This window comes from Anabrus simplex, chromosome 6 (genome assembly GCF_040414725.1).
Source record: "Anabrus simplex isolate iqAnaSimp1 chromosome 6, ASM4041472v1, whole genome shotgun sequence".
NCBI classification, from domain to species: domain Eukaryota; kingdom Metazoa; phylum Arthropoda; class Insecta; order Orthoptera; family Tettigoniidae; genus Anabrus; species Anabrus simplex.
In genome coordinates, this window is record NC_090270.1 from 228,510,282 (window position 1) to 228,537,844 (window position 27,563).

The 27,563-nt window shown below is 39.4% G+C and overlaps 1 protein-coding gene across 1 annotated transcript in view; it reads left to right on the top strand.

Annotated features, from left to right (window-relative positions):
• Positions 1-27,563, top strand: part of LOC136876369 (sodium-independent sulfate anion transporter) — a 94,404-nt gene that overhangs the window by 23,644 nt on the left and 43,197 nt on the right. Inside the window, exons 4-7 of the mRNA XM_068228268.1 lie at positions 5,790-5,997; positions 12,021-12,241; positions 13,202-13,370; positions 14,745-14,909. Of these exons, the coding sequence (XP_068084369.1) occupies positions 5,790-5,997; positions 12,021-12,241; positions 13,202-13,370; positions 14,745-14,909 (763 nt within the window). The remainder of the gene's footprint in view (positions 1-5,789; positions 5,998-12,020; positions 12,242-13,201; positions 13,371-14,744; positions 14,910-27,563) is intronic.

The following is a 27,563-nucleotide window of genomic DNA, read 5'->3' on the forward strand; positions in this document are numbered from 1 at the left end:
CCAGATTTTTTAAAGTCCAAATTCAGCCCCCTTTTGGGTGGGGGCGAGGGGGGAGTGATATATAAAATTAAACGAAAATAGTGTCGAATACATAGTTTTCGGGGTCGTCGAGGTGAATTGTACACTTCGTATTTTTATTATCAGGAGATAAACCACGTGGGGGTAAGGCAGCACAGAAACCCTTATGGGCAGGGGGGGCAAGGGGGCTGAGATACAAAAATTATCAAAAGTAATGTTGAATCCATACTGTTTATGGTCGCTGAGATGAATAGTCACACTCCGGAATTTTTTAAGTCTAAGTTCAGCCCCCTTCGTGGTAGGGGCGATGGGAGAGTGATATATAAAATAATCGAAAAGAGTGTCGAATACATAGTTTACGGGGTCGTCGAGGTGAATTGTACACTTCGGATTTTTAGTATCAGGAGACAAACCACGTGGGGGTAGGACACCCCCAGGAAAGCTAAGGGGCGGGGTGGGGGCGAGGGGTGAGATATAAATATCATCGAAAGTAGTGTCGAATCAATACATTTCGGGCTCGCTGAAATGAATAGCAACACTCCGGAATTTTTTATGTTCAAATTCAGCCCCCTTCGTTGGCGGGATGGGGGAGTGATATATAGAAATAATAGAAAATACTGTCGAATACGTAGTCTTCGGGGTCGCTGAGATGAGTAGTGACACTCCGGAATTTTAGTATCAGGAGACAAACCACGTGGGGGTAATACACCCCAGGAAACATTAGGGGCGGGGGGCGAGGGGACTGAGATATACACATCATCGAATGTAGTGTCGAATTCATACTTTTTGGGGTCGCTGAGATGAATAGTGACACTCCGGAATTTTTTAAAGTTCAATTTCAGCCCCCATCGTGGTGGGCGAGATGGGAGAATGATATATAAAAATAATCGAAAATAGTGTCGAATCCATAGTTGTCGAGTCGCTGAGATGAATAGTGAGATTCCAGTTATTTTATAAGTCCAAGTCCATCCCCCTTTGGGATCGGGGGAGGGGGGAGTGATATATAAAATTAATCGAAAATAGTGTCGAATACATAGTTTTCGGGGTCGCCGAGGTGAAATGTACACATCGAAATGTTAGTATCAGGAGACAAACCACGTGGGGGTAAGATAGCCCAGGAAACCTTGGGGGCGGGGGGGCAAGGGGCGTCAGATATACAAATTAACGAAAATAGTGTCGAATCCATACTTTTCGGGGTCGCTGAGATGAATAATGGCACTCCGGAATTTTTTTTTAAGTTCAGCCTCCTTTGTGGTGGGTGGCAATGGGAGAGTGATATATAAAAATAAACGAAAATAATGTTGAATCCATAGTTGTCGGTGTCGCTGGGTGAATGGCGAGACCCCGGATATTTTCTAAGTCCAAGTTCATCCCCCTTTCTGGTGGGGGGTGAGGGGATTCAGATTTTAAAATCGAAAATAGTGTCGAAGCCACAGTTTTCGGTGTCGCTGAGATGAATAGTAACACTCCCGATTTTTTAAAACTCAAAGTTTAACCCCCTTTAGGGGGGAGGGGGAAGTGAGACACAATAATAATCGAATATACTGCCTAATCCATCATTTTTGGGGTCGCTGAGATGAATAGTAACATTCCGGATTTTTAAAGTCCAACTTCAGCCCCCTTTGGCATAGAGGGTGAGGAAGGATGAAAATATAAATTGTAAAAAATGCCCAAGGTGATAGACGTGTGTATGTTCCAGTATGACTTTCAAGTATGACTTACTACCTGGAAAACATACTGTGGGAGTAAGACGCCCCTAGAACCACTACGGAAGCGGGTGAAATATAATCCATATTAATAAATAGAAGTCAGTTTGGCGCGATCTATATATACTGTACTATATGTATAAATTAAGGCATGAAAATGAAAACAGGCGTGAACTAATGAGACCATTCTAGGCATCCTAGAAACTTAAAACTTGGTATCAGGCAACCTGATGACTTCAGGATCCCTAGAAAAATCTAAAATTCTCAAAATTGTCTGAGAGGGACACGCTGGGAGTTTCAAATCTGCATAAGAACATAGTCGGCGATATTTATCCAGAACGATAGCCTATAGGTTTCATTGGCTTAAAAGTTTCCTGAAAGTCCTAATTTTTAGCCCCCTCCCCCATATCAAGATGGCAGCACTATCTTCCAGACGAGTTAGAAAATTGAAATTTGGCAAAATTATAGCTTTTAGCCTGTAACCGACGGAAAATTTACGAGATATTTAAACATTTTATTTTTTACTCCCGGAAAATATCGAAATATGGAGGCAATTTTAATGATGGTGCAGACTTCCTTTCAAGGTATGTGGTGGCTAAACGGTGAGTCGTATCACAAAATGGATGGCACAATCTCAATTCAATTTGGAGCGATCTCCAACTTTGGTCCTATGACTTTTTGTTGTATCTCTATCCCTTATATTAAATTTGGCTCTATTTCTGGATTACTTAAATTTTGCACTTTGTACTCATATAATTGATGGTTTGATTCACTTATAGGAAAGAAGGGATCATCAAATTCTACACGAATATTGGCCCACCCAGCCAAATTCTACGTTTGAAGCTGTTGCATAAATATCTGAAAAGTAATTCACTGTGTGAAAACCTTACACAAATTTCACCCTATTCAACGTTTCTAAAATAATCTTGCCTTTAAACAAATGAGATACGAGGAAATATCATAGGGCCAGCCATTTGGATCGCTAAATGAGGCCAGAGGCGTCTTTTCATACTATCCATTTTTCAATATGAATGCACCGTTTAGCAGCTGTTATTCTGTAAATGAAGGTGAACATGCATATACTTCCGTATGTCGACCTACATTATTAATTTAAGTCGATTTGTAGCGATCTAGAAGGGAGTGTGTCTTACATTGTAATTAATACTTTACAAATCAATAGTGACTGTCAGCAGGAGGGCGTCTGCTGTTGTAATCAGTACTCCCCACATCAACTTTAACTAGCAATAGGAATGGGGTCCTTCTCCAACGCCTGTGTACCATAGTAATGTATAATTCCCTTCTTGATTTGACTGGCAGAAGGCAAGGGAGAGTGCATTTTTTAAAACTCTTTTATCTGATTCTCTTTATCATTCAGTATTATAAACAAATTTACCCATGAAAATGTGACTGACGTTACGCATAGTGAAATGCGGCCGACAAGTGGACCTGTCGTTTTCATCACAACTCTGCAACTCGCACTTTACATCGGAAACAACGACTGTGGACCTCCCTATGCTTTTTCTCGGATAACGCCAAGAGACATGCAATTAAAAAATTCTTATTCACTTCATGTACAGCAATTTACTTCGATATCCGTACACATTGTAGAATACCGTGGCGAAGCATGGGTACATTTGCTAGTTATATATAAAACGTTAAGCATTTAATTATAAATTTCAGTATATTACTGTAGCGAAGCTAGTATATATAGCCTATATATAGCTTGAATCAAACCATTCATGGTACATCTGGATGGGCACAACGGACAACATAAGAGATGTTATGTTGTTTGAAATTCGCCACAATCACATAGTCTGTCCTGGTCAGAAAATGCCACTTATATAAGTTGACCCTTGTTCTTGCAACTTCAGCTTGCAGTCTGTTCAGGGACTTCCAGATTGGCCAGTTCTATGTGTGGCCAGGAGGTAGAGATTCCTTCAGTTCCATCCATTCAGACAAATTATTAGTTCTCTCCTTCCACATTACAACTTGTGGTTTTGCAATGGTTCCTTGTAAGGGTTAGTAGTTATTCTTGTTCTTGTTGTTGTTGTTCCTGAAATTTTTGTGGCTCATGGAGGGATAAGGAGTATGTGGGTTGAATGGCAGGACAAAGAATTACTAGAGCAGAACTTAACACAACAAATTTTGAAATTTTATTTTCCTTTTTTTTTTTTTCCTAGTTTAAAAATGGAGAAACAGAAAATCTGAATGAATAACAACAATATTAATGACCTTGTCAACTCTAACAATATAGGGAATTTAGATGTCTGAACATCAGGTACAAAACTTGAGATAGTTATCAATTTGTTGATTTACGGAGGAAAGAGCCTCATTGCTCTTGACAGGAACGATATTTTACAAGAGCATGTTTTGCTTCGATCATTTACACAAGATAGGAGTCTGCGCTCCAAGTATACCATAGTCCCACCTCGTAGAGGCATTAGCTTCTTATGGTGCTCTCTAATTCTGCTTACAACCTATCAGTTGGTCTCAGTTAAAGTATTTATACACAGTTGCCACAATGTGGGCTTATCTATAGTTCAAGAGTTATGGGGTTCACTGTTCCCAAAGGGGACTAACACCAGAAAAACTTTACACACATAAATAAATATACAGGGGCATGATTGCCCATACTAACTGGCTTTAGTGTAAAAAGAAAATGTTACACATGTCCAGCCGTAAACAAAATGCTAGGAGGCAAAACATTTCCCCTCTTTGTAGAAATAGTTGAAACCCTAAACGGGCTTATGGCCCAAAGATACAGAGGCTAATCTTATACTACACCAGGGTGAATAAGTGAGAAACATTAATGCCAAAAAGACTTACAAAATTTAGAGGTTCTGAAAACTTTAGTCACCCCATGCAAGGTTAAATGGGATACAGCAGAGAGTCATCACTCTTTGTTCCCTTACATTACAAGTCCTCAGACTTGTCAAAATTCTGCATTTAAACCACCAGATTTAGAAATTTACATTAAATAAAAGTGGTTGAAACCTTCCCCTCAAACTATCCACACATGTCTAGGAAAATTCTGCCATCACCTTGAGTCGCTGGGCCTTCCTCATACAGGCTGCGCCCCTGCCTCCCTTCGGACACGCCATGCTCACAACCACTGGAGCAATTCAGATCATATGACCCTAAAGCGCCCTCTTTTATAGTATTTTTAAGAGGAAGCTTCCAGAACTCTTTACGGATAGGCTGGATTCCCATACACACTCCCAATTTTAATTGGCTAGAGAAGATATTTCCAAGAATCTGATAGGTTGGTTACAATCGAGAAGGAACCAGCTGATGTATTGACAACTTTGGTACGTAAAAGAAATCCTAAGAACCAGTTTAATAAACTTCAAAAGTAAATATTTCTTTATGAAATAATTAAAGTTTATCCCGCTAGAGGGAGCAAATAAACCGATGGCAGAGAAATGTAACAGTTGAAGACCAAAGTTTCTTGTAATTCACAAGTTCAAGTTTGTTTACATAGATGGCCATAGAGAAGGCACACAGTTTAACTAGCCGGGGACTGATCGTATGCTACTCCCTTCTTTGACCACTCTCTTAGTACCTTGACAGTTTTCTAGCTGTTGCTGCAGCTATGTACCACTACACTTGGCACTGCAGGTAGGTTCGTGCTGAAATTGAGGAAGATTACACACTAGTAGTTGCTTCAGTGAAAGGTATAACTCAGTTCAAAGAAATAAACTAGAAAATTTCACTGTTTGACTAGCTGACTTTTCTCACTTTAACAGTTGCCTTTGTTTTAAAGAAGTCAATTAGCCAGGCTGAGTAGCTCAGGCAGTAGAGCATAGGCCTACTGAGCCCAACTTGGCAGGTTCGACCCTGGCTCAGTCCTGTGATATATCAAGGTGCTAAAATACATCAGGCTCATGTCGGTAGATTTACTGGTACGTAAAGGAACTTCTGCGGAACTTGGTATCTCAGTGTCTCAGAAAATTGTAAAAACCAAAAACGTTTTTATTATAACAAGTCAGTTTATTAAAAACAGCAGTGTTATGAAGGTTTCCACTAGTTTACAGAATTATTCCATAAGTTTATGTCCTTTTACAGTATGGCTTGTACTCTGGTTTCATGGGCTCCTTCACCTACATCATCTTCGGGAGCTGTAAGGACATAACAATTGGTCCGACAGCCATTTTAGCCATAATGACTCAGAAGGCTGTTGAAGCCAGTGGAACAGCTGACTTTGCAGACTTTGCAGTCTTGTTATGTTTCCTCAGTGGCTGTATCATTCTCTTACTTGGTTTGTTAAATCTAGGTAAGTTATAAAACTTAGTTGCTTCTTACTTCTTACACATAACTGGACAAACCAACAGTTTCCTTTGAACTCCAATACCTCCTGTGTTTGTCCTCCTCAACTTTGGATCCTCTTATTCCTCTGTAGAATGTGTCCTGTATTCACAGATGCACTGTGACCTCCTCTAATTAAAGTGTATGATATCTAAACTTCCTCAGTCAATTTTCAAACATTTTCAGGAATAACAAAAATAACATGCAGACAAGGCTGTACACTTTGTTCAGTTTTAATGATGTATGTATGTTGCCTGTCTGAATACAAATAATAACAGCCATAGTACTGAAATACTTTAAGTCTCTTGATTAAAATATAAGAGTTCATGTAACAGAATATCCATGGAAAACTATTCAGTCCATGAACTTAGCAAATTTTCACATGCACACCAAACACAAAGTAAGGAGAAAGTATTAGAATGGTATTATCTGCATGGTACACAACATCTCTCAAATACTCAGAAACTAGAAAAACTTGGGTGAGCTTTATCTCTTTCTAAGCTCTGAACATATCACTAACTGCTCTGATATTTTGAATGGAAGAGAGGTCTCTCATTAATTACTTCCCATCGTTTTGTAGTCCTTCAGTTTCCAGTCACTCTCACGTAGTAACGCCCTCCCATGTTTCTTAAGTGAATCATAATACTTGGTACGAGAAACTAGTATAAACATGAGATCTATACATGTGCAATGGACTGAATGAGTTCTGCAGATAGCAGCTCTTTAATGCCAAAAAAAAAAAAAAACTAGTATTGATATTCATAATTTAAAGACTGCTCATTTCAGTGTGTGTCCAGTATCCACAAGCTTAGTAAAAGAAATGCAAAAATGGACTGAACAAGTTTCAGAATCAGTCTTTGATTTTGATATGTGCAAAATTCTGACAGCCCTGAAGTTGGAGTAACACAGATATCATATGCATGAATATCTAGAACATTGGTTAGTTTTCAACAGTGGTGACTTCCTGAAGTAATCTGTTGCCTTCTGCAAGTGATAATATTAGGAAATCTGGAAGTTAAAAGAGAAATTGGCAGATTTATTGTATGGCTTTTAGTGCCAGGAGTATACAAGGATATGTTCAGCTCACCCATCTACAGCCTGCACACTGGATGTGGGAAGATGATGACATCAAGAGAGAGGGAGAGGGTGAAACCCATTGTTGGCACCTAGCCTATTCCTGTCGAATAATACCAGGAAATCTGCTCAGGCTTAACGTCTCCATCCGATCAGACAAATCACCACTGGTAGCTTCATATGCCCTCGCTCCTATGAACACTGCAGGGAAGTTTGGAATTGAATCCAGGTTTTTGGCACACAACTAATGATTAGAAATTGTATACCACCAACTCTCTTACCATGGTGGCCAAAATTCTGAGGGTAAATTTTTTTTCAACAAATGGAACTTGAACCAGCTAAGCACAGTGCCAAACCATAAATACTTGATGCCTTAATGATCATGGCCACTGGCAGGCTGACTTCGTTGAGGAGGAATTTCTTGGTTGGTGAACTTGAGGAAATTTTAAACTCTGATCAACTCTTAAAAAATGCTCTCGAAAAACTAAAGATAATGTTGTGAGATTGACAGCAGGCAATGTTATGATGCTAAATGGGGTTAAAATTCAGGTTGTGAGTTTCACAAATCCTCTCAATTTTAATTACTGCATTGATGGGGTGAAAGTTCTTTATGGGGATCACTGTAAGTACCTGCCTGTTAATATAAGAAAAGATCTTCATTGGGTTAATCACATAAATAGGATTGAAAATAAAGGGTACAAATCTCTGCACTGGTTATGAGGGTGTTTAAGGGTTGTAGTAAGAATGTAAAGGAGAGGGCATATATGTCTCTGGTAAGACCCTCATCAGGACCCTCACCAGGATTACTTGATTCAAGAACTGGAAAAAATTCAAAGAAAAGCAGCTCAGTTTGTTCTGGGTGATTTCTGACAGAAGGGTAGCGTTACAAAAATTTTGCAAACTTTGGGCTGGGAAGACTTGGGAGAAAGGAGATGAGCTGCTTGACTAAGTAGTAAGCCTATGTACAATTTTTGAACTTCATCGTATAGATCCGTATTGATGTGGTTAAAACTAAGAACAATGTTAGGTTTTGGTCCACCCAATCAATCACATCACTTTACAGGCGAAAACTATTTAAAAAGTGGTATGCTCTGAGCTGTCAGTGGAGAAATGGTGTGGAATGACATTAGTAGATGAATAAGCTTGAGTGGTATTTTTAAAAGTAGGACAGATCAGAATATGAAGGTAAAGTTGGAATTCAAGGAGACAAATTGGGGCAAATATTTGTTTATAGGAAGGGAAGTTATTTTTGCTAGGCGCTTTACGTCGCACCGACACAGATAGGTCTTATGGCGACGATGGGATAGGAAAGGCCTAGGAGTTGGAAGGAAGCGGCCGTGGCCTTAATTAAGGTACAGCCCCAGCATTTGCCTGGAGTGAAAATGGGAAACCACGGAAAACCATCTTCAGGGCTGCCGATAGTGGGATTCAAACCTACTATCTCCGGATGCAAGCTCACAGCCGCGCGCCTCTACGCGCACGGCCAACTCGCCCGGTGAAGGGAAGTTAGGGTTGGAGTAACTTACCAAGGGAGATGCTCAATAAATTTCCAATTTCTTTGAAATCATTTAAGAAAAGGCTGGGAAAACAACAAATAGGGAATCTGCCACCTGGGCGACTGCCCTAAATGCAGATCAGTAGTGACTGATGATGATAGTCATTATGACAACCAACATCCAGTTTGGATAAGCCAAGAAGAGTCAAAAGTTTAGACAATGTTACTCAACTGGAAGAATATAACATCACAACTTAAACAATGCCAAGTTTAAGGATGAAACAATTGAGTAGTAAGCTCAAAGTGTCATTCTTAAGTCCAGAATCAAATCAGGTGAGTGCACTAAATTTTCTGGTACAAGATGAAACAAGTTTCTTTTTAATCATCCTGTTTTTGTCTTACCATTGCCTTTAAAATGAAAGTGTTTGAAAATGAAAACATTGCTAGTGATGGCATTTCATATGCAGTCAGTCTCTTTGTTGATTGGTATTAACTGTGAAAGTTTAGATTTTATAATTCCACCTTTACAATACTGTAATTGTCTTTATTACAAAGACTACATTAAATTACACTCGTGAAACATGTTTCGTCGTCTTATAGGACATCTTCAGTATACTTTGTATACTGTGACGCGGCGTGATAGCGTCTTGTCAATCTTCAACGTTAAAATGGTGCGGTGTGAACATGGTATGAAGCATGAAGTCCAATTAAAATCATATGTAAAAACTGTTGTTCAAAACAACTTGTCAATTATAAAACTCCGTAAGTGGCTATGCAAATAAAATTATGTGCATATTGTACATAAAACAGTGTTCTGGCGATGCCACATTGTAATAGATTTCTTGATTAGGAGGTGGAGTTATACTGATGCAAGTTGAACCTGATTGTGTGTTGACAATAGGGGCCTAAAAAGAAAAAGAAAATATGAATGAACTGAAGAATAAAATGCCGTTAAAATGTGGTATTAACGTGGTATTAACTTAACGTGGTATTAACTGTGTCTTATAACATTATATACTTTTCAGTGGTCTTGTCAGACTGTCAGACTGATATGTAATAGCACCTTCTGGCATAGTGAGGAGAGGAATGAGAAACTACCTAATTCCTCCTTTCCATAGTCTATGACAGCTGATGCTGGGACTGGGGGTAATGACTTAACAAACACAGCTTGGAAGCATAAACAAGCTCCACGGTAGCTGAGACGAAATTCTTGTAGAAGAACTGGCGTTGATGAGGAGGGAACCCATCCATTTGAAGATGTGGAGATTAGCCTTTTCTGTTTTCATATTCTTCTTATGTTATGGCCTCTGTAGGATCACAGGCAGCTTTATCATGGTGTGGGTTTTCTTCTTCTCTTCCCGGAACCTCATCATCCTCTCTCCCCTCCTGTTCCGATATTTTCAGTATCCTCTTCTCTTGTCTATCCCATTGGTGTCGGGCTGAATGGCTCAGACGGTTGATCGCTGGCCTTCTGACCCCAACTTGGCAGGTTTGATCCTGGCTCAGTCCAATGGTATTTGAAGGTGCTCAAATAGGTTAGCCTCGTGTTAGTAGTTTACGGGCATGTAAAAGAACTCCTGCAGGACTAAATTCTGGCACCTCTGCATCTCCAAAAACTGTAAAAGTAGTTAGTGGGACATAAAGCTTTTAACATTATTGTTATTCTCCCATTGATCTTCTCTGTCCTGTTCCTGCACCTATCTCTGTAATTGAGCTTTGGCATTTTGGTTGTTGTATATTATTATTTCTTCAGATCTCTGTCCCTTCCACCTTAAGCCTCATCTCAGTCCAGTCCTTCCAAAGTCCTTCCACTTAGTTCCCATCTTTCCTCTCCTTCTACACGTTGTCTCCCATACTCTTTTAGTCATTCTTTCCATATCCATCCTGAATCACATGTCCATCAAATCTCTCTCTTTTGACTTTCTTCTGAGATCGTCCTCATGTTTCAGAACTGTTTGTCATTTGATCTTCATTCCCATCTTTCACCTCCTCTTTTTGGTCCCAGCATCTTCCTCATGATTTTGTCCAACTTAGTGGCTGAATGGTCAACATTGCGGCGTTTGGTTCCTGGCTTCAATCCCCAGGCGGGTCAGGGATTTTAATCCCACCTGATTAATTCTTCTGACTCGGGGACTGGATGTTTGTGTTTGTCCCAACACTCTCTTCATCAAATTCAGACAATACACCACACTACCAACCACCACAAAAACACGTAATAGTAATTACATCCCTCAACATAGGGTTGGCGACAGGAAGGGCATCCAGCCATAAAACAGCGTCGAATTCACAAATTCAACATGGTTTGCACCCGCAATCCCACAGGTGTGAGAAAAGCGGCGGAAGAAAATGAAGAAGAAAATCTCAGGATTCTCCTCTCTTCTTTCTCCAATTGCTCTATACATTCCTTCCTGGTGTAATTGTCCCGGTTGCATACAGTACCGCGTTCCTCACTGTTGCTTTGTAGTGTCTGAGTTATGCATCCGTTGATATGTTGCTTTTATTGTACAATTCTGTGGCCACAAGGTATGTTGGGGTTCTTGCATAACATCTCTTCTTTTACTCCGTGAACAAAGCATCTTTATTGTTTGTGTTCATTTGTTTATATATTGTCTCCATTAGTAAATAGAGGTATTGCTACATAAAGGTGTGTTTCATTAACCTCGCGCTCCCATCACGATCACGAATCATGACATTTTTGGTGCCGAAAATGTGGGAAGTCAGGATATTCACGCCTCGAAACACTTCAGTTTTGCATTGTGTTTAAAACTTACATTTCGAGGAGCTAATAAGTTTGTAAACAATATAGTGCCACAGCAACGTGTTACAAACAACAATAAAGATGCTTCGTTCATGGAGTAAAAGAAGAGATGTTAGGCAAGACCCCCAACAAGGTAGGAAGTCCTCATCTTTTTCACCCTCACTTTTGTCCCTTTGCTGTTTCTGCTCCTTTCTGTTACATATGCTCATGGGTACTTAAACTTTTCTACCTTCTGAATGGTGCCTCCTAGTGTTTTCATGTTTGTCCTCACCTACTTTTTCCAAACTGACCAGTCATTGTGTTTATTTTATTATGGATTTATTTACCTGTTTCTATCTCTCTCTAAATATCTTCATTTGACAGTTGTTTCTTCCTTTACATTACTTCCATAGACATACTTACTTGTAACTTTTATAGATCTTAGCTGACCTGTTAAATTTCTGTGCTATTAGAAATACAGATTTGAATTTTCCTTCTTCAATAACCAGTATATCAAAGCTGCAAATTAACTCTTGATTTTAGGTATAAGAAACTAGTTTATTACTACTTGATTACTTACATCAGTAACTGACTAACAAAAATGTAGTAACGGAAGATTACTGTCACAGAATTTGCTGCCATATCCTCTCCCTCAGCAATTGTACTTCTGTTCTTCTTTTTGAAGGTTTCCTGGTGGATTTCATCTCTGTACCTGTTACTGCAGGGTTCACATCAGCAGCTGCTCTAACAATAGCATCTGCACAAGTTAAAGGACTCCTGGGTATCAAGGGAAAGTCAAATGATTTTCTTGAGTCATGGATATCAGTTTTTGAGCATATTGATGAAACTCGTGAATGGGATGTTACATTAGGAGTTTGTACAATCGTGTGCTTACTACTCATGAAGGTAAGAAGGTTTGTTTCATCTTGATTTTCTTCTTAAATATGAAGGGGTGTCAGAAAATAACCGGATTGATTTTTTTTTTTTTTTTTTGTGTTTCAATAATCCTGCACTGGATTTTTCAGGCAGTAGTACTGGAAAGGTCTGAACTTGACTGATACAGTGTGAGGCATGTCACTTGCCTCAGGCTTCTCAGTTGTAGGGGAGCAGCTGAGGAAGGAGGTCATGTTCGCTGTACCAAACATAGTTGCAGCAGCACACTTCAATTAGATTTTATGTTCTCCTGGACAAAACTCCAACACAAACAGTGGAAATGTTGCAGCAAGCTTACAGAGAGGAAGCCATGGGAAAGACACAAGTTTTGGAATGGCACAAACACTTTAAGGAGGGTAAAACCTGATCTTGAGGATGCTCCATGCCCCTCCACACAATTGATGTCATGTTGCAGAAAGACCACCGTTTAACCATTGAACAAATTGCTGAAAAGAAAAATTGCAGAAAAAGACCAAACTTTGCTCAAACGGGATGGATCCTGCACCAGGACAACACACCTACGCATCAGGCAATCAAGACACAAGACATATTAACTGAATTGGGTATTGAGGTGATGCCACATCCACCTTATTCACTGGATCTAGCACCATGCGATTTCTACCTATTTCCTGCAGTGAAAAAGGAACTTCAGGGTCGTCATTTTCAAAGTGATCAAGAAGTAAACAATGCAATTTTGGGTATACTCAACAGACTATCAAGTTTTCAGGGAGTGTTTTGAACAGTAGACTGAATGCTGGAACCGTTGTATTGTGTCTGACGGAGGATACTTTGAAAGTCTGCAAGTGAATTTGAATAAAGGTAGCCAGTATTTTGCTGCAATAAAACCATTCTGGTTATTTTTTGACATCCCCTCATATTTGGATCCCTGTTGCAGTTCCTATTTGGTAACTAATCATTAATATATCATTTTAGAAATTAAACGACTTTCAAGTTAAAGGATCGAATCTCACTACAAGACAGATAATATTCAACAAGGCTCTATGGCTCACTTCTCTTGGACGCAATGCAATAGCTGTGGTGATTGGAGGTGGGATGGCCTATGGATTCTATATGAACAGTCAAACTCCATTCCTACTTACAGGTAATTGAATTATAATTGTATTCTTATTCAGTTTAAAGCCATATTCCTGTCTAAATATGTTCATAAGTAGAAGATTAATTTGTTTGTAAATTAATTGTATTTTCCCCCCACAGCAAAAACAATTAAAAGTATAGGTAGTTTCAGCTGGCAAATTATTAACATTAGAACCCAAAGATAAGTATCTCCTATGGGAAAATCATGTTCTCTTTTGAACCCAACACAAGTTGTGCAAGTTGTACCCCATAATATCCTCTTTCCTCTAAAGCTTGGAGCTTTCTCTTTTCATTCCTGAGACACATTGAAGCTCTGGGAATTTTATTTAATATCAGGAACCTACTAAGAAAGATTAATTAATACCCACCCTACCCAGCAGTTCTAAATGGATCAGCCTTCTGATCATTCCCAGAGAATAATTAGAATTAAAATGGTTTAATTTTAACATAACTGGTTGACATGTGGCTATCGATAGAAAATGCATTTTGTGATGATGACGTACATTTCAAGAATTCAGCGATTATAGGTTAATTATTTTGATGACAATTTCAGAATCGATTAAGTTATCGCCTTGAGGGTTCTTTGTACAAACTTCATTCTTCATAGGAACTCCAGGATCTCTTGAGCTCTGAAAGTTCTAGTATTGACTAGGAGGAACCCAATATACTAGTTTTTCAACTTATATAACAATTGTCAATATGGATCCAGAATGAAATTTATTTCATTCAGAAACTTTTGAGGCAGCTGTCCACCATTTTCAAGTACAGCAAACAATGGTTAAGTGTTTCAGAAAAAGGAATACAATAGTAGTTATATCATAACTCTAGTTTAATTGAGGTGCTCAGCAAATAAGAGTGGTACAAGTCAATACCTGTAAGTCTAGAAATACCTGAAAATTAATATACTAAAAGTTAAAAAAAAAAAAAAAAAAAAAAAAAAAAACAAACAAACATTTATATGATATTGATATACTAGACAGCTGAAGATGGCCTAATATGGCCAAAACATGTCCTGTTATTCTAATATGATGTTTTTAAAACTTTGAATTTTAAATAAATTTATAGGTATTGACTAGGTGGAACCAATATACTAGTTTTTCAACTTATGTATCAAAAGTTTCTCTGAAGAAATTCATTTCAGTACCCCTAAATAAGTTTTTCTACTACAGCACTGGCAGTGACAGTAACGTCCTCCCAAAGAGTGTTTATGAACATCTGCATTGCAGTTAGTCACCTGAGGATTAGGGGCAGCAAAATAATGACTGCTCTGGATGGCAGAATGTAACATGGCACCTTTGGAAAGCCATTATGTTTTCAAATAACCTGGTCATTGTCAGACCCAAAGCTTACCAGAAACTGTCCTTTCCATTTTATTTTTCAGGAGATATTGAAGAAGGAATACCTCCCTTTAAGCTGCCTCCATTCAGCACAGTCTACGAAAACAGGACGTATGAGTTCCTAGACATGACTGAGGAACTTGGAACCACCCTCATCACACTCCCTTTAATATCTGTTCTGGAGTCTTTTGCAATTGCTAAATCATTCTGTAAGTAGACATCCATTAAGTTTACATATTTTACCAAAAATGTAGGGATCATGATCAGGCAATTAGTCTAGTATCTTTCCAATAGTTGGTCCTGAATTTGAATTATATCTCACAAACTTTCCTGTTGGTGAGGTGAGATCAACTAGAATTTTTATTTTACATAATTAAATAGTACATGTTAAATTTATCAGACCAGTAAAGAATCAAGATGCTAATAAAGATAACTCCAGAATATTTACAAGATCAGTCACTTCTAGTATTTTTAATTATAGTTGTATAATATTCTGTTTGAACACTGCTATGATTCTATCAATATGCTGTCTTTTTTAAAAAACTGGTGATTAAATACATTATAGACTGCTATAGTTTTCACTCTTCAGTCTGCAATAACATTTCCATATTTTTTGAACATGGAATCAATCTGTGCTAACCGGGCAAGTTGGCCGTGCGGTTAGGAGCGCGCAGCTATGAGTTTGTATCCGGGAGATAGTGGGTTCGAATCCTCCTGTTAGCAGCCCTGAAGATGGTTTTCCGTGGTTTCCCATTTTCACACCAGGCAAATGCTGGGGCTGTATCTTAATTAAGGCCACGGCCGCTTCCTTCCAATTCCTAGGCCTTTCCTATCCCATCGTCGCCTTAAGACGTAACTGTGTCGGTGCGACGTAAATCCACTAGCGAAAATCTGTTCTTATTATAGTGAAACCTCGTTAGTGTGTTCCTCATTAACAATTTTCCCGCTTAGCACGTCGTAAATTCAAAGTCCTGATTCTCATCGTATTAAGTAACTCACTTATTGGGTCACAAATTTTTGCTATTGCTGCTTAGTACAATCACATTTTTCCTAGCCTTGAAAATGTTATTTGTTATCCCTTGTGAAAGAAATGTATTTTCCAACTTGGGTAATAGCCGTCGCCACAGTCACTTGACTATGGGAAAAGGCCTTGAATTCCTGAACTTCACAGGATAAATTGCAACTTTGGGGGAATAACCCATTAGCCTCAGGAATGTTCAGTTTTGCTTGCCGGTTAGCAGCGAGATCGCTGAAAAATAGTGAGCCTGTTATGTGCTTGCATTTCACATTCCATTCAGAAGTTAGAAATTTATTTTTTGTTGAGGGGTACAGTGAAGTGTAGCGAATATCTGTCACATGATATGATAGCCTATACCTGGATTAGGAACATAATCATGTGAAACTGACTAGCACTAGCGTGGTGCATATTTGACTTGTGATAGCCCAGTTATGGATACAAACAAAGTCGTAGAATTTGTTAGTAATGAACGCAATTTTTCTATTTTTATTTTTTTTGCTAGTGGCTTTACGTTGCACCGATACAGATAGGCCTTATGGTGACGATGGGATAGGAAAGGCCTAGGAGTTGTAAGAAAGTGGCTGTGGCGTTAATTAAGGTACAGCCCAGCATTTGCCTGGTATGAAAATGGGAAACCACAGAAAACCATCTTCAGAGCTGCTGACAGTGGAATTCGAATCCACTATCTCCCGGATACAAGCTCACAGCTGCGCACCTCTAACTGTATGGCAGGCTCTCCCGGTGAACACAAAATTTAAATCCGTAAGAATGTGGACTGGCATTCACATCTTTAAGCGCGCAGAGGTCGCGAATATTGAACTCACACCTTCAAGCTTCGTCTTAATCACTAGAGTTGGTCAAAGTTTTGTCAAATTCAAAATGGCAGGCAAAGTCATTCCTCCCGGTCGCACATTGTCGAGTGCAACCTCCAATTCATTGTGTAAGAGTGTGACCAGAAAATAATGCTTCATAACCCACTGCTCCAAAATACTATGCTTCTACTAACATTTGTTTTAGAAAGAGTATGATCTGTAGTAATACTTCCAATATTTTTATTGGCCCTGGTGGATATGTTTTCATATGTGTTGTCTGGTGTTTATTACACCTTTCAGTACACTTGTTGTTTTAGAAGCCCCAGCGGTAAAGGTTTTCATATTTGTTCTCTCGTGTTTTTTCACACCTTTTAATACTTTCCTCTCATCTTTAGAAATTGTAGATATAATTTTCACTGTACCCGCAGATACACAACGTAAAATGCCATGTCGAAAAAAATTGTTTTTAGTGTTTCCATATCCCTGTTGGATAGTCTTATTCGTATATTCAGTAGTACGTTTCCTCACTTAAAACGTTCTTTTTCCTTGTCCCCTGCAGAAATATCTTAACATGGTTTTACTGTATATTTTTTCTACTCTTGTTATTCCCAGCTCAATATTTGATCATTACCAGGCAAGGTAATCAAAGCCATTTTGGAAAGGAGGGTAAGATCAGTGAGGTGAGCAAGATGAAAACCGGTGTGGTTTTCGACCACAGTGGAGGCTGTCAGCACAAGACATTCAGTATACCGGTATTTCATAGATCTAGAGAGGGCATATGACAGAGTACTGTAAACTGGGGTGGATCCAACAAAAAATTTGCAGTTAGATCAAAATTCAAATATGAAATGATTACTGTTTATCTTGGATGATGGCAGATTCATGAATTAATTTGTATTTCACTCATAATTTCATCTATTATTTCAATTTAATTGATGATCAGTTTGTGAAGTGAATCCAATCACTTATTTATTTTGCTTTTAAAAGCATAATCAGACTATCAATGTGTGAATTTGATGACTATTTTGAGTTTTAAAATGTTAACAGAATTTTCTGTCTTAATTTATAATTCACATTTAATTCTAACAGCAGTGTGATACAAAACATTTGAATTAAGAATGGTTTCCATACAAATGTAAGTGACATGGGTTCCAAGTGGTAGAAAATGTACTATCTTATTCCCTATCTGTTGTTTTCCTAGTTTTTCTTAAATGATTACAAAGAATTTATAAATTAATTGAACAACTCCCTTAATAAATTATTTCAATCCCTGTTTGTGATCTTTCCAACTTTTAAAAACACCAAAAAAACCAAACCAAACCCCATGGCACTATAGCCCTTGAAGGGCCTTGGCCTACCAAGCAACCGCTGCTCAGCCCGAAGGCCTGCAGATTACGAGGTGTCGTGTGGTCAGCACAACGAATCCTCTCGGCCGTTATTCTTGGCTTTCTAGACCGGGGCCGCTATCTCACTGTCAGATAGCTCCTCAATTCTAATCACATAGGCTGAGTGGACCTCGAACCAGCCCTCTGGTACAAGTAAAAATCCCTGACCTGGCCGGGAATCAAACCTGGGGCCGGCATTTTAAAAACTCAAACTTATTTGTCTACTAATGTCATTCCATTCCATTCCAAGCCCAAGTTTCCTGTTGTATGTTTATCCTGGGCTGAGAAAATGTTGCTTTAGAAAACTGATAAGAACATTCTTTGGGGTGGTTGAAAAAAATTGTAACTTAACTACTATACTAATAATACATGTTGCTATGACATACAAAACGTTCATTACCATCAGACAAGTAATTTTCCATGTATATATTTTTAAGTGAGCAGTTACTAAAGAGGAAGCCAAACACCTGGACAATATTTACTACAACCACAAATTTAAAAAAATTATTCACGAACTTCAAAAACAATTTGTCTTATACAGTCTAATGCAGATTTAAAGAAGGGAAATATTGATATAACTCATTTTGCAGTAGGCCTATCAGCTTGTTAGTAATTAATGCCTAAACTAGAGTGTCCATAACAAAAATCCAGCAATAGTTTAGCACTTCGTCTCCTTTTATCCAAGTCTTCACAACCCAAACACTACAACATTTTTGTAACACTAATCTTTTGTCAGAAATCTTCCAGAATAAATCAAGCTGCTTTTCTTTAGATTTTTTTCAGTTCTCAAATCAAGTAACCCCAGTGATGATTCCATACATTTGCAATCCCATTTATGTGATTACTCCAATGAAGATCTTTCCTTATGTTAACACCTGGGTACTTACGCTAATCCCCATAAGAAACGTTCACCCCATCGACGCAGTAATTAAAACTGAGAGGACTTTTACTATTTGTGAAACTGTCAACCTGACTTTTAACCCTGTTTATAATCATATCATTGTCTGCCTCGTAGCATAATGATTATTGTTATTAGCTGCCATCCTCAGGGGCCCAGGTTTGATTCCCGGTACTGCCAGAAATTTAAGATTGGCAGGAGGGCTGGTATGTGGTTGAAATGGTACATGCAGCTCACCTCCATTGGGGGTGTGCCTGAAGAGAGCTGCACCACCTTGGGATGAGGGTATGAGTTTACTTTATCATATCATTGCCTGCTGTACATCTCACAACATTGTTGAGGTATTTTTGCAGTTGCTCACAATCTTGTAACTATTTATTTCTCTATACAGAATAACACCATCCACAAAAAGCCTTATCACTGACTCCATTTCTTTACTCCTATCATCTATTTATACAAAAGGACATGTCCTGACTGACTGACTGACTGAATGACTCATTCATCATCAACATAAAACCAATATAAATGGTCCGTTATTGGACATTATAAATTTTCCAGCTAACTCATTCCTGGTTGCCAGCATTTTGCCCCAGTGTGCTAAGTTAGGCTCATCAGTTAGTAAATAGCAGACCCACCAAGACGCATGGCTAGTGCATTCCATGGAGGCTTGTTGTTGTTGTTGTTGTTGTTGTTGTTGGAGACGTTTTCATTCCCCACCCTGAAGGGCCCGAAGCTTGGGCGGGGTTGGGAAGATTTGTGAAAAGTGGGAGATGGGAAAAGGCGATGTGAAGAATGGGAGAAGTGGAGAATTGACCTCTTGGCTAAGGAGTGCAGCAGAGATGTATCTTTATTCATGAGAGAGAGTACAACATATTAATGATACATAGCATAGATATAATGATTTATGAGAGTGGACTGGGGGAAAGATATAAAACGAATGTATTGTAGAAGGAGGAGAAGTTGACGAGGGAAGTAAGAAGAAGGCGGAGGAGACCAGGGGTAGGTGGAGGGGGGGGAAAGATAGGGTGGCGGGGGTTGGACAGTAGGTGATCGAAGATGTGGATGAGGTGAAATAGGAGGAGGGTCAGGCTGGGGACGACTGCGTGGCATGTTAGAACGGTGCAGGGGTTGTGGGGGAGAATGCAAAGGTTCCACACGATGCTGGCGACCATAGATGTGAAGTTTGGAAGCGATGAGGTGTTGGACGGCGGCAGAAGTGGGGAGTTGAATCCGCACCAGGAAAGTAGGTCCGTCTGAGTTATAGATGCGGAAGGCGCGCTGTACGGGGATGTCTGCCTGGCGGAGGTTGTGTGCAAGGACGGCTGGCGCTACGCTGGGATCTACCCCTCAGATGACACAGCTGTAGACAGATGGTGGTGATTGCGGAGGTAGCCGTACTACGTTCTCCGGAGAAGCGACGGTATGTCCCTCAGCAGATGGCTGTGTAGAAGAAGGGTGAGGTGTTTGAGCAGTGATGGGAGGGAGGGGGGAAAGAAGCTTGTGAGAGGGGAAAGGGATGAGACATAGTCGGAGGAGCAAGAGAAGCAGAGGTATGAGCTACAGTGGTAGTGGTGATGGTAGTAGTTGTAGTAGTGGTGACAGATACAGTACAAGGAGTAGTAAGGGAAGCTGGAGCAGATACGGTGATGTTAATGGTAGGAGGGGAAGAGCAGGAAGACACTGGGAAGGGGAGTGATGGGGTCGGAGGGGGTGTTCTGTCAGTACACGCAGCCAGTTCCTCATCAGCCTGTACCTCAGCTAGGATGTCAGGTGTGTAGGAACCACTGGGTAGATGAGAAGATTGATGAGAGCACTGTTTTCTTGGATGGAGAGACAGGCAGTAGCAGATTGGTAATAGAGCAGGACCTCTGGTGCTGGTTCAGTGCCTTGATAGAGATGTTTAACAAAATAGACACCGGTCGAGAGAAGGTCTCCATAAATGTCCCCTTCCAGGATGGTGGGGTCAATGCAGGTACATAACATTGCTGGGGAAGGCCGTCAGCCTACTTAGGGACAGCCGATATGCTTTTTGGCTCAGCGAGGTGCGATGTAAAGTTGAGGTGTCACCCCAGCTGCACAAAAATACAGGAGATGTGGCAGGATAGCAGAGTCAATGTAAAATGAGACGTCGACGAAAAGCCCCATGAAAGCCACTGCGTAGGCTACTTGAAGCCACCAGCAGTGCCAATGCACTATGAGAGACTTTGTCTCATTACCAAAAATTGATGCCTGCCTGGTCATCAGATGATATAGATGTTGATTCCCATAGGGAAACCGAAATATTTGTCCCAAATGAGATAATGATTGTTATTATAGGTTTGGTCCAAAAATATGTGTAAATTTTCTATTTTGTTCCTTAACTTTCCTTTACTGATACATCTAATAATATGTAGTAAGGCCCTTCTCTATTGTTGTAAAGTGATGTCCTGTCTCAATCATGTGTTGGCTCATGGCTGAGTACTTATTATGTTTAAAGGCGTTATAGTGTTCCATGTATCTCACAGAATCTAAATTAGGTCACAGAAAATAAAAATCCTTTATATGAATTAACATCTATATTAATACATATCGTGAATTCACACCAGAATAAAATCCCAAAACTTTTTGAATCCTTTCATCGAAATGTTTCATCCACTAAGCCAAACGTTAGGTCTACCCACACCACCCCTATTAAGACCCCTCCAGTAACGGCAAAGGCGCTTAAGGATCAACCTAACCCCTCTCCCCCCCCACCACCCCCTTACCGCACAAGTATAGCACCAGGAATAGAAATGTTAGTCAGGCAGGAGCTGCCGGAACAGTCAGATCTACCTAGCACAACCTTGACGAATAGGTTACTTCTCAATTGACATATTAGCTACTTGAAGTTTCTTGTCAATACGCGTGCTTCAAAATACTAATTTTAACTCCTCTTTTAATTAATTACAGGCAATATCCCTCTCAAAGGCTAATAATCACATCAACAAGAAAGACTATTCACACACGACTGTTTGTAAACGTCAAGGACACAACTTCACATTTAAGCAGCAGATTCAACTTGGAACCGTGATACCCCTTTACGCAACAGAAAACATACGATCGTATATTTAAAAAAAATATAACATTTTAACAACACCACTCAGTCTCATCTAATTTATTCTTAAATATTCAGCTGTTGTTTATAATTAATTGACATTGATTTTATCACGAATAGGTACATTGAACATTGGGACAAATGTATCCAAGAAAGAATACACTTTACTCAAGACTGTTACTATCCCAATGATCTGCAAGTTATTATGAAGAGGATCCATTTTAGCTTTGGACTTTTTTAGAATCTAAAAAGAACAGATCTAATAAGCTTCTAATTTTCACGTGTATAAGACACTATCAATTCTCAATACTCATAGTCTGCAATGTGGCATCTTTTTATATTATAACTGTAGCATGTAAATTTAAAAGGTCTTTAATGTGTAATGTAATTCTCATTGTAAACCATGTATGGATAGATAATGTTTCAAGCATTTGACCTTAAGGTTACCTACAGGCTGATGATACCCTTAACAAGGGGCGAAACATGTCCCTGAGAAGTTTATATAGTATTATGTAGATTTCAACCACGTAGCACGTGGTTTGTATTGAATAGGTGGTGATAATAAAATAAATTATTTTTGTGATAATTTTGCTTATAGTCAGTTTCAATGTGGATCAATCATGAGAGTTATCTCTTGCAATTTGTCCTGAATCTCCTCTATGGTTTGGTTTCAATATCATAGCCATGAATCCACGTTTCATCACCTATTATGATATTCTTAAGGATATTTCCATTGTCACTGGCAGTGACGAACAGTTCCTGGCTGATTTCAACATGGGTCTGTTTCTGATTGTCAGTCAGCAAACACGACACAAATTTTGCACTGACACGATGCATCTCCTCAAGTTCATCACTCAAAATTTGATTGAAATATCTCGGTGGAAGTTTTGCCAAGTTTATAGCAAAATTTTACACAAACATGTTGTTCTTCAAGCTCTTTCATTGCCACTAATATGACGAACAGCTTTTTGAAGTTCCTTTTTGAACACACCTCGTATGACTTAATTTGTCACTTGTTTGTTCCTTTCAGTTACTCACTTTTAAAGGAAGAACCATCCATTACTTTCCAAGAATTTATTCTAAAGTAGTCAATTATCACCAAATATTCATTACATGCAGTAACGTAGCCAGGATCAGCCGATGGGGGTTGGGGTGGGTTATAATTATAAAATGCTGATAGAACACAATTAAGGTGCATGTGTGGTGCGCACATGCTTGACTTGTTGTTTTAAGGATACTGATACAAGTGAATTATGTTGATATTCAGATTGCAGTACACTACAAAATCTTACATTAAAATACAGATGTAGAACAATACGATCAAGGTCAACAGTTTTACAGTAAATTATATGTTATGTTTACAATCTAAAATCCAACTTTTGAGGTTCCTTAGAAAATAAATTCAACGGATCTGTTGGTTTTACAATTATGTTTCCGAGTGTTCGTTTAGTCTCTTGTTTGTCAGTTTATTTTTATTTTTATAAAAATTCCATGGGGCAGGGGGTTCTAACGCCCCTGATTACGTGTATCTCTCTCTTCAAGGATTTCTTTACTAGTGCTGTAACATATTTACCACAACGTTGTTTCAAAATATAAAGAGCTCAAATTCAGTGTAAAAGGTAAATGTTACTTTTACATTCGGACTTCCTAAGAAATTCTCTACTATTTTGTAATTGTTCTCAGATGTGATATGAATGTTGCAGAAAGTTCTTGGTTTTTCTTGTTATTGATCTCTTTACTGTGGAGCAATGGTTTAATGGAAGGAGAAGAATTCTCAATGAAATTGATACTCTAGAAACCTCTACAGATATTAGTATACCCATCGCAGCACCAGCACTGAGAATGAAACTGATTCCCTTCCTGACAAGCCTAGGTTTATATAAAGAACGAAAGATACACAAAAGTACACAAAATCTTTCTATACCGGTATATAATGTTCCAGGATTTCCATGGAACGCAGAGGTGAAAGAAGGTGCTGGGGTAAAATGGGTCTAACTACCAAATCAAAATTAATTTAAAACTTAAACTGAAGGTTATATTTTCAGAACTTCGAACGTAACAGTTTTTACATGACAATATTACAGGTACAAGTAGCAATCATAAAACAAATCTAGGAAAGGCAAGATTAGTGGTTTTAACAGATCCTGGTATTCAAGCCCTCACTTTACTTCTCCTGAGCTCCTAGCTCAAATTTACAAAAGAGCACAAATTTACACAAGGGCAGAAATCCCCTAATTCAAAGAGCACTGGCCAAGCTCTCAAAATTACAACATCTAGCTTTCAAGAGGCATTCATTAATCTTACAAAAACTTAAGAGCAAACAGGCTCTCAGTTTCCCAAACCTACTCAAGGCAACCTCAACTTACAATTTCTGGCCTCTCACGGCACAACGTACAATTGGAAAATGATTATACAGGGGTATTTAATACCCAACCTACTGGGCCTTCATGGAAAAGAACAATGGTTAAATAAATGGGCCGAACACAAAATGAATGGAGGCGAATACTTGCACTCCTAGATGTGAACACTTAAAACCTAAAGGGCACTAGGCCGATGAAACAGGGGCTATTCCCAAACTACTGAGGTGACTCATATAGAAATTACATTACCACGTTACAGAATGAAAAACAGTATGAAACATAGTAACCTCAAACCAAAATGAAGGGGAGCTCGAGAAGGTACATCACTCTCTATCCCTGATTTACAGTTAAATATTTATGAAGTTTTTACATTTGCCTGCAGAAGGTACATTTTTAGAAAAGAAGGTTACATAGTTAACGATTCAGACTTTTCCCTCGGGTTAACCTGCGGAGTTAACAAGACAGAAAGATGTAATTATGTGGCCATACCTTGTAGCAGTTCTAGTTGCTGACGTAAAGGCCGCCCGCCTCCTGCTTAACACACACACTCAGATAGATGTCGATCAACTGGCCAAGAGACGTGAAAAGCCGCAGTTTATAAACCCTCAGGGAAGGTTCGAGATCATTCGGGAATAGACCCACACCCTCTCACTTTAATTGGTCCAATTCAAAGTTACACTTCAGGATCGAACAAGAAGCCAGTGATTGGTAAAAAATTAATTACAGAAATTAGGGATTGGCTATATTCAAAACTGGTGGAAAGGAAAAGAAAATATTGCCAACCCAAAAATAAATGAACATCAAGCAGTAAAAAAAAAACCAACAACAACTTATGAATACCAAACTTTTTCAAATCATAAGCTCTTCTACTTCGCACCAGGGTGCATGATCATAGTTTTTTGTAGTGTCATCTGTGGAAAAATGTCCAAACTTCTTGATGAATGGGCAAACAAAACAAGGAGAAATTCACTCAGGTTAGGCAACTACATAATAACAAAATTACATAATATTTTAGTGGTGACATCTTTTGATTAAATTTCTAAGTTGGTGTAGTTTCAGTTTCACTGTTTTACTAATAGAGGAGTTAATTTCAGGCGCAGAATTTAAATGCGCGGCGTTGGGGTGTACCTCCCGGTACATATAAAATAAGAGTTTTGTCTGTACATTGCTCAGAATTTAAAAAGGAAGGTATTTCTGTATCAGTCGTGTCCACAGTAACAAGGAAATGTACTTTTTAATTTTCCGTAATTTCTGTCTGTCTGTCTGTCTGTCTGTCTGTCTGTCTGTATGTACACGCATCACGAGAAAATGGCTGAAGAGAATTTAATGAAAATTGGTATGCAAAGTTGGGGAATAAGTCACTACAATCTAGGCCCTAAATAATTTTATTCACACTGAATTAAATGGTAGTTTAGGGGAAGGCCTAAAATTTAATTCTCAAATATTTATGTTATTAGTGGTCATATCTTAATGAAAATCGGTGTGCAAAGTTGGGGAATAAGTCGCTATAATGTAAGCCATAGATGATTATATTCATGCTGAGTGAAATGGCAGTTTAGGGGAAGGCCTAAAATTGAACAATCAAATATTTGTGTTATTAGTGGTCTTGTTGACAAATACGAGGGTTGGGCAAAAGTCATGGCAACAATTTTTTTTCCTCGAAGATAGCAGTCCAGTTGGAAAATGAGACATATACAAACGAAAGGACAAGGTGTTAACTACATTTGTGGACAATGAATAGCACTGAAATATCATAACACACTAATTTATTATGGTAGTATACAGGGCAGTATGGCCTTCCCGGTGCAAAAGAATGACAACACAGTACACATAAAGTTGACATGACAAACCTGGGCCTAAAGACCCTCAAAGTAGTCCTCTGCTACTGACACCACACGCTGCCAATGATGTGGGAGGCGTTGAATACCATCTGCCTTGGCATTTGCCGCACCATGTGTGAATTGGGTCACCTGTTGGCGCACAGCATTAGCAATGCCCTCTCGTGTTGCAACCGCCTACCATGTAGTGGTTCCTTAATCTTTCAAATGAGATCAAAGTCACAGGGCAAAATTTCGGGAGAGTACGGTGGGTGCTCCAATTCTTCCCATCCCCAACGTCGCAGTAGCTGCCCTACACACTCTGCTTTATGTGGTTTTGCATTGTCGTGCAGGATTATTGCACTATCCACAAGATCCAGACGTTTCTCCCGAATGCCACATCGTACCTGTTGCACCAGGAAGTTCCTGGTGGTCACTGTTCTGCCATGTGGAACAAAGTGGCAAACAATGACACCCCTGACGTCATACACGACTATCACCATCAATTTGACTGGGGAAGGATTCTGGCAGACCTTCTGCCTCCTTGGTGATCCAGCATGTTGCCACTCCACGGACTGACATTTCAGTTCTGGTTCGTATGCCCTGGCCCAAAATTCATCGATGGCGATTATTCGTGACAAGAATTGATCGCCATCCCATTGCCAGCATGCAAGGTGGTCGTTGCATATTGCATGGCGCACCCACCTTTGAACTTCCGTCAGTGCACGCAGTACCCACTGTGATGCTGCTGGCTACAATTAGCCTATGCAGTGGCCTCCATGGTATGCACTAGCTGGCGTCTTGGTAGGTGTGCTAGGTACCAACTGATGAGCCCAGCCTAGCACACGAGGGCGAAACGCTGGCAACCAGGAATGAGTTAGCTGGAAAATTTATAATGTCCAATAATGGACCATTTATATTGGTATAATAAATTTACTCATTCGGAACAAATATTTCAGATTCCCTATGGGAATCAACATCTATATCATCTGATGGCCAAGCAGGCATCAATTTTTGATAATGAGACAAGGTCTCTCATAGTGCATTGGCACTGCTGGTGGCTACAATTAGCCTATGCAGTGGCCTCCATGGTATGCACTAGCTGGCGTCTTGGTAGGTGTGCTAGGTACCAACTGATGAGCCCAGCCTAGCACACGAGGGCGAAACGCTGGCAACCAGGAATGAGTTAGCTGGAAAATTTATAATGTCCAATAATGGACCATTTATATTGGTATAATAAATTTACTCATTCGGAACAAATATTTCAGATTCCCTATGGGAATCAACATCTATATCATCAGTTGCAGCTCATTACGCAATATCCTGTGGACGGTGCTTTTCTCGATGCCACTTGTCCTCTCTAACTCCAGTAGCGTCCATCATCTGTCTTCATCCAGGAGCTGCTCGATGACGGCATGTGCCACGTCGGTCCACACACTGACAGGTCATCCCGAACGTTGCTCATCACTGGTTGACACACGTCCTTGCTGAAACTTTCCT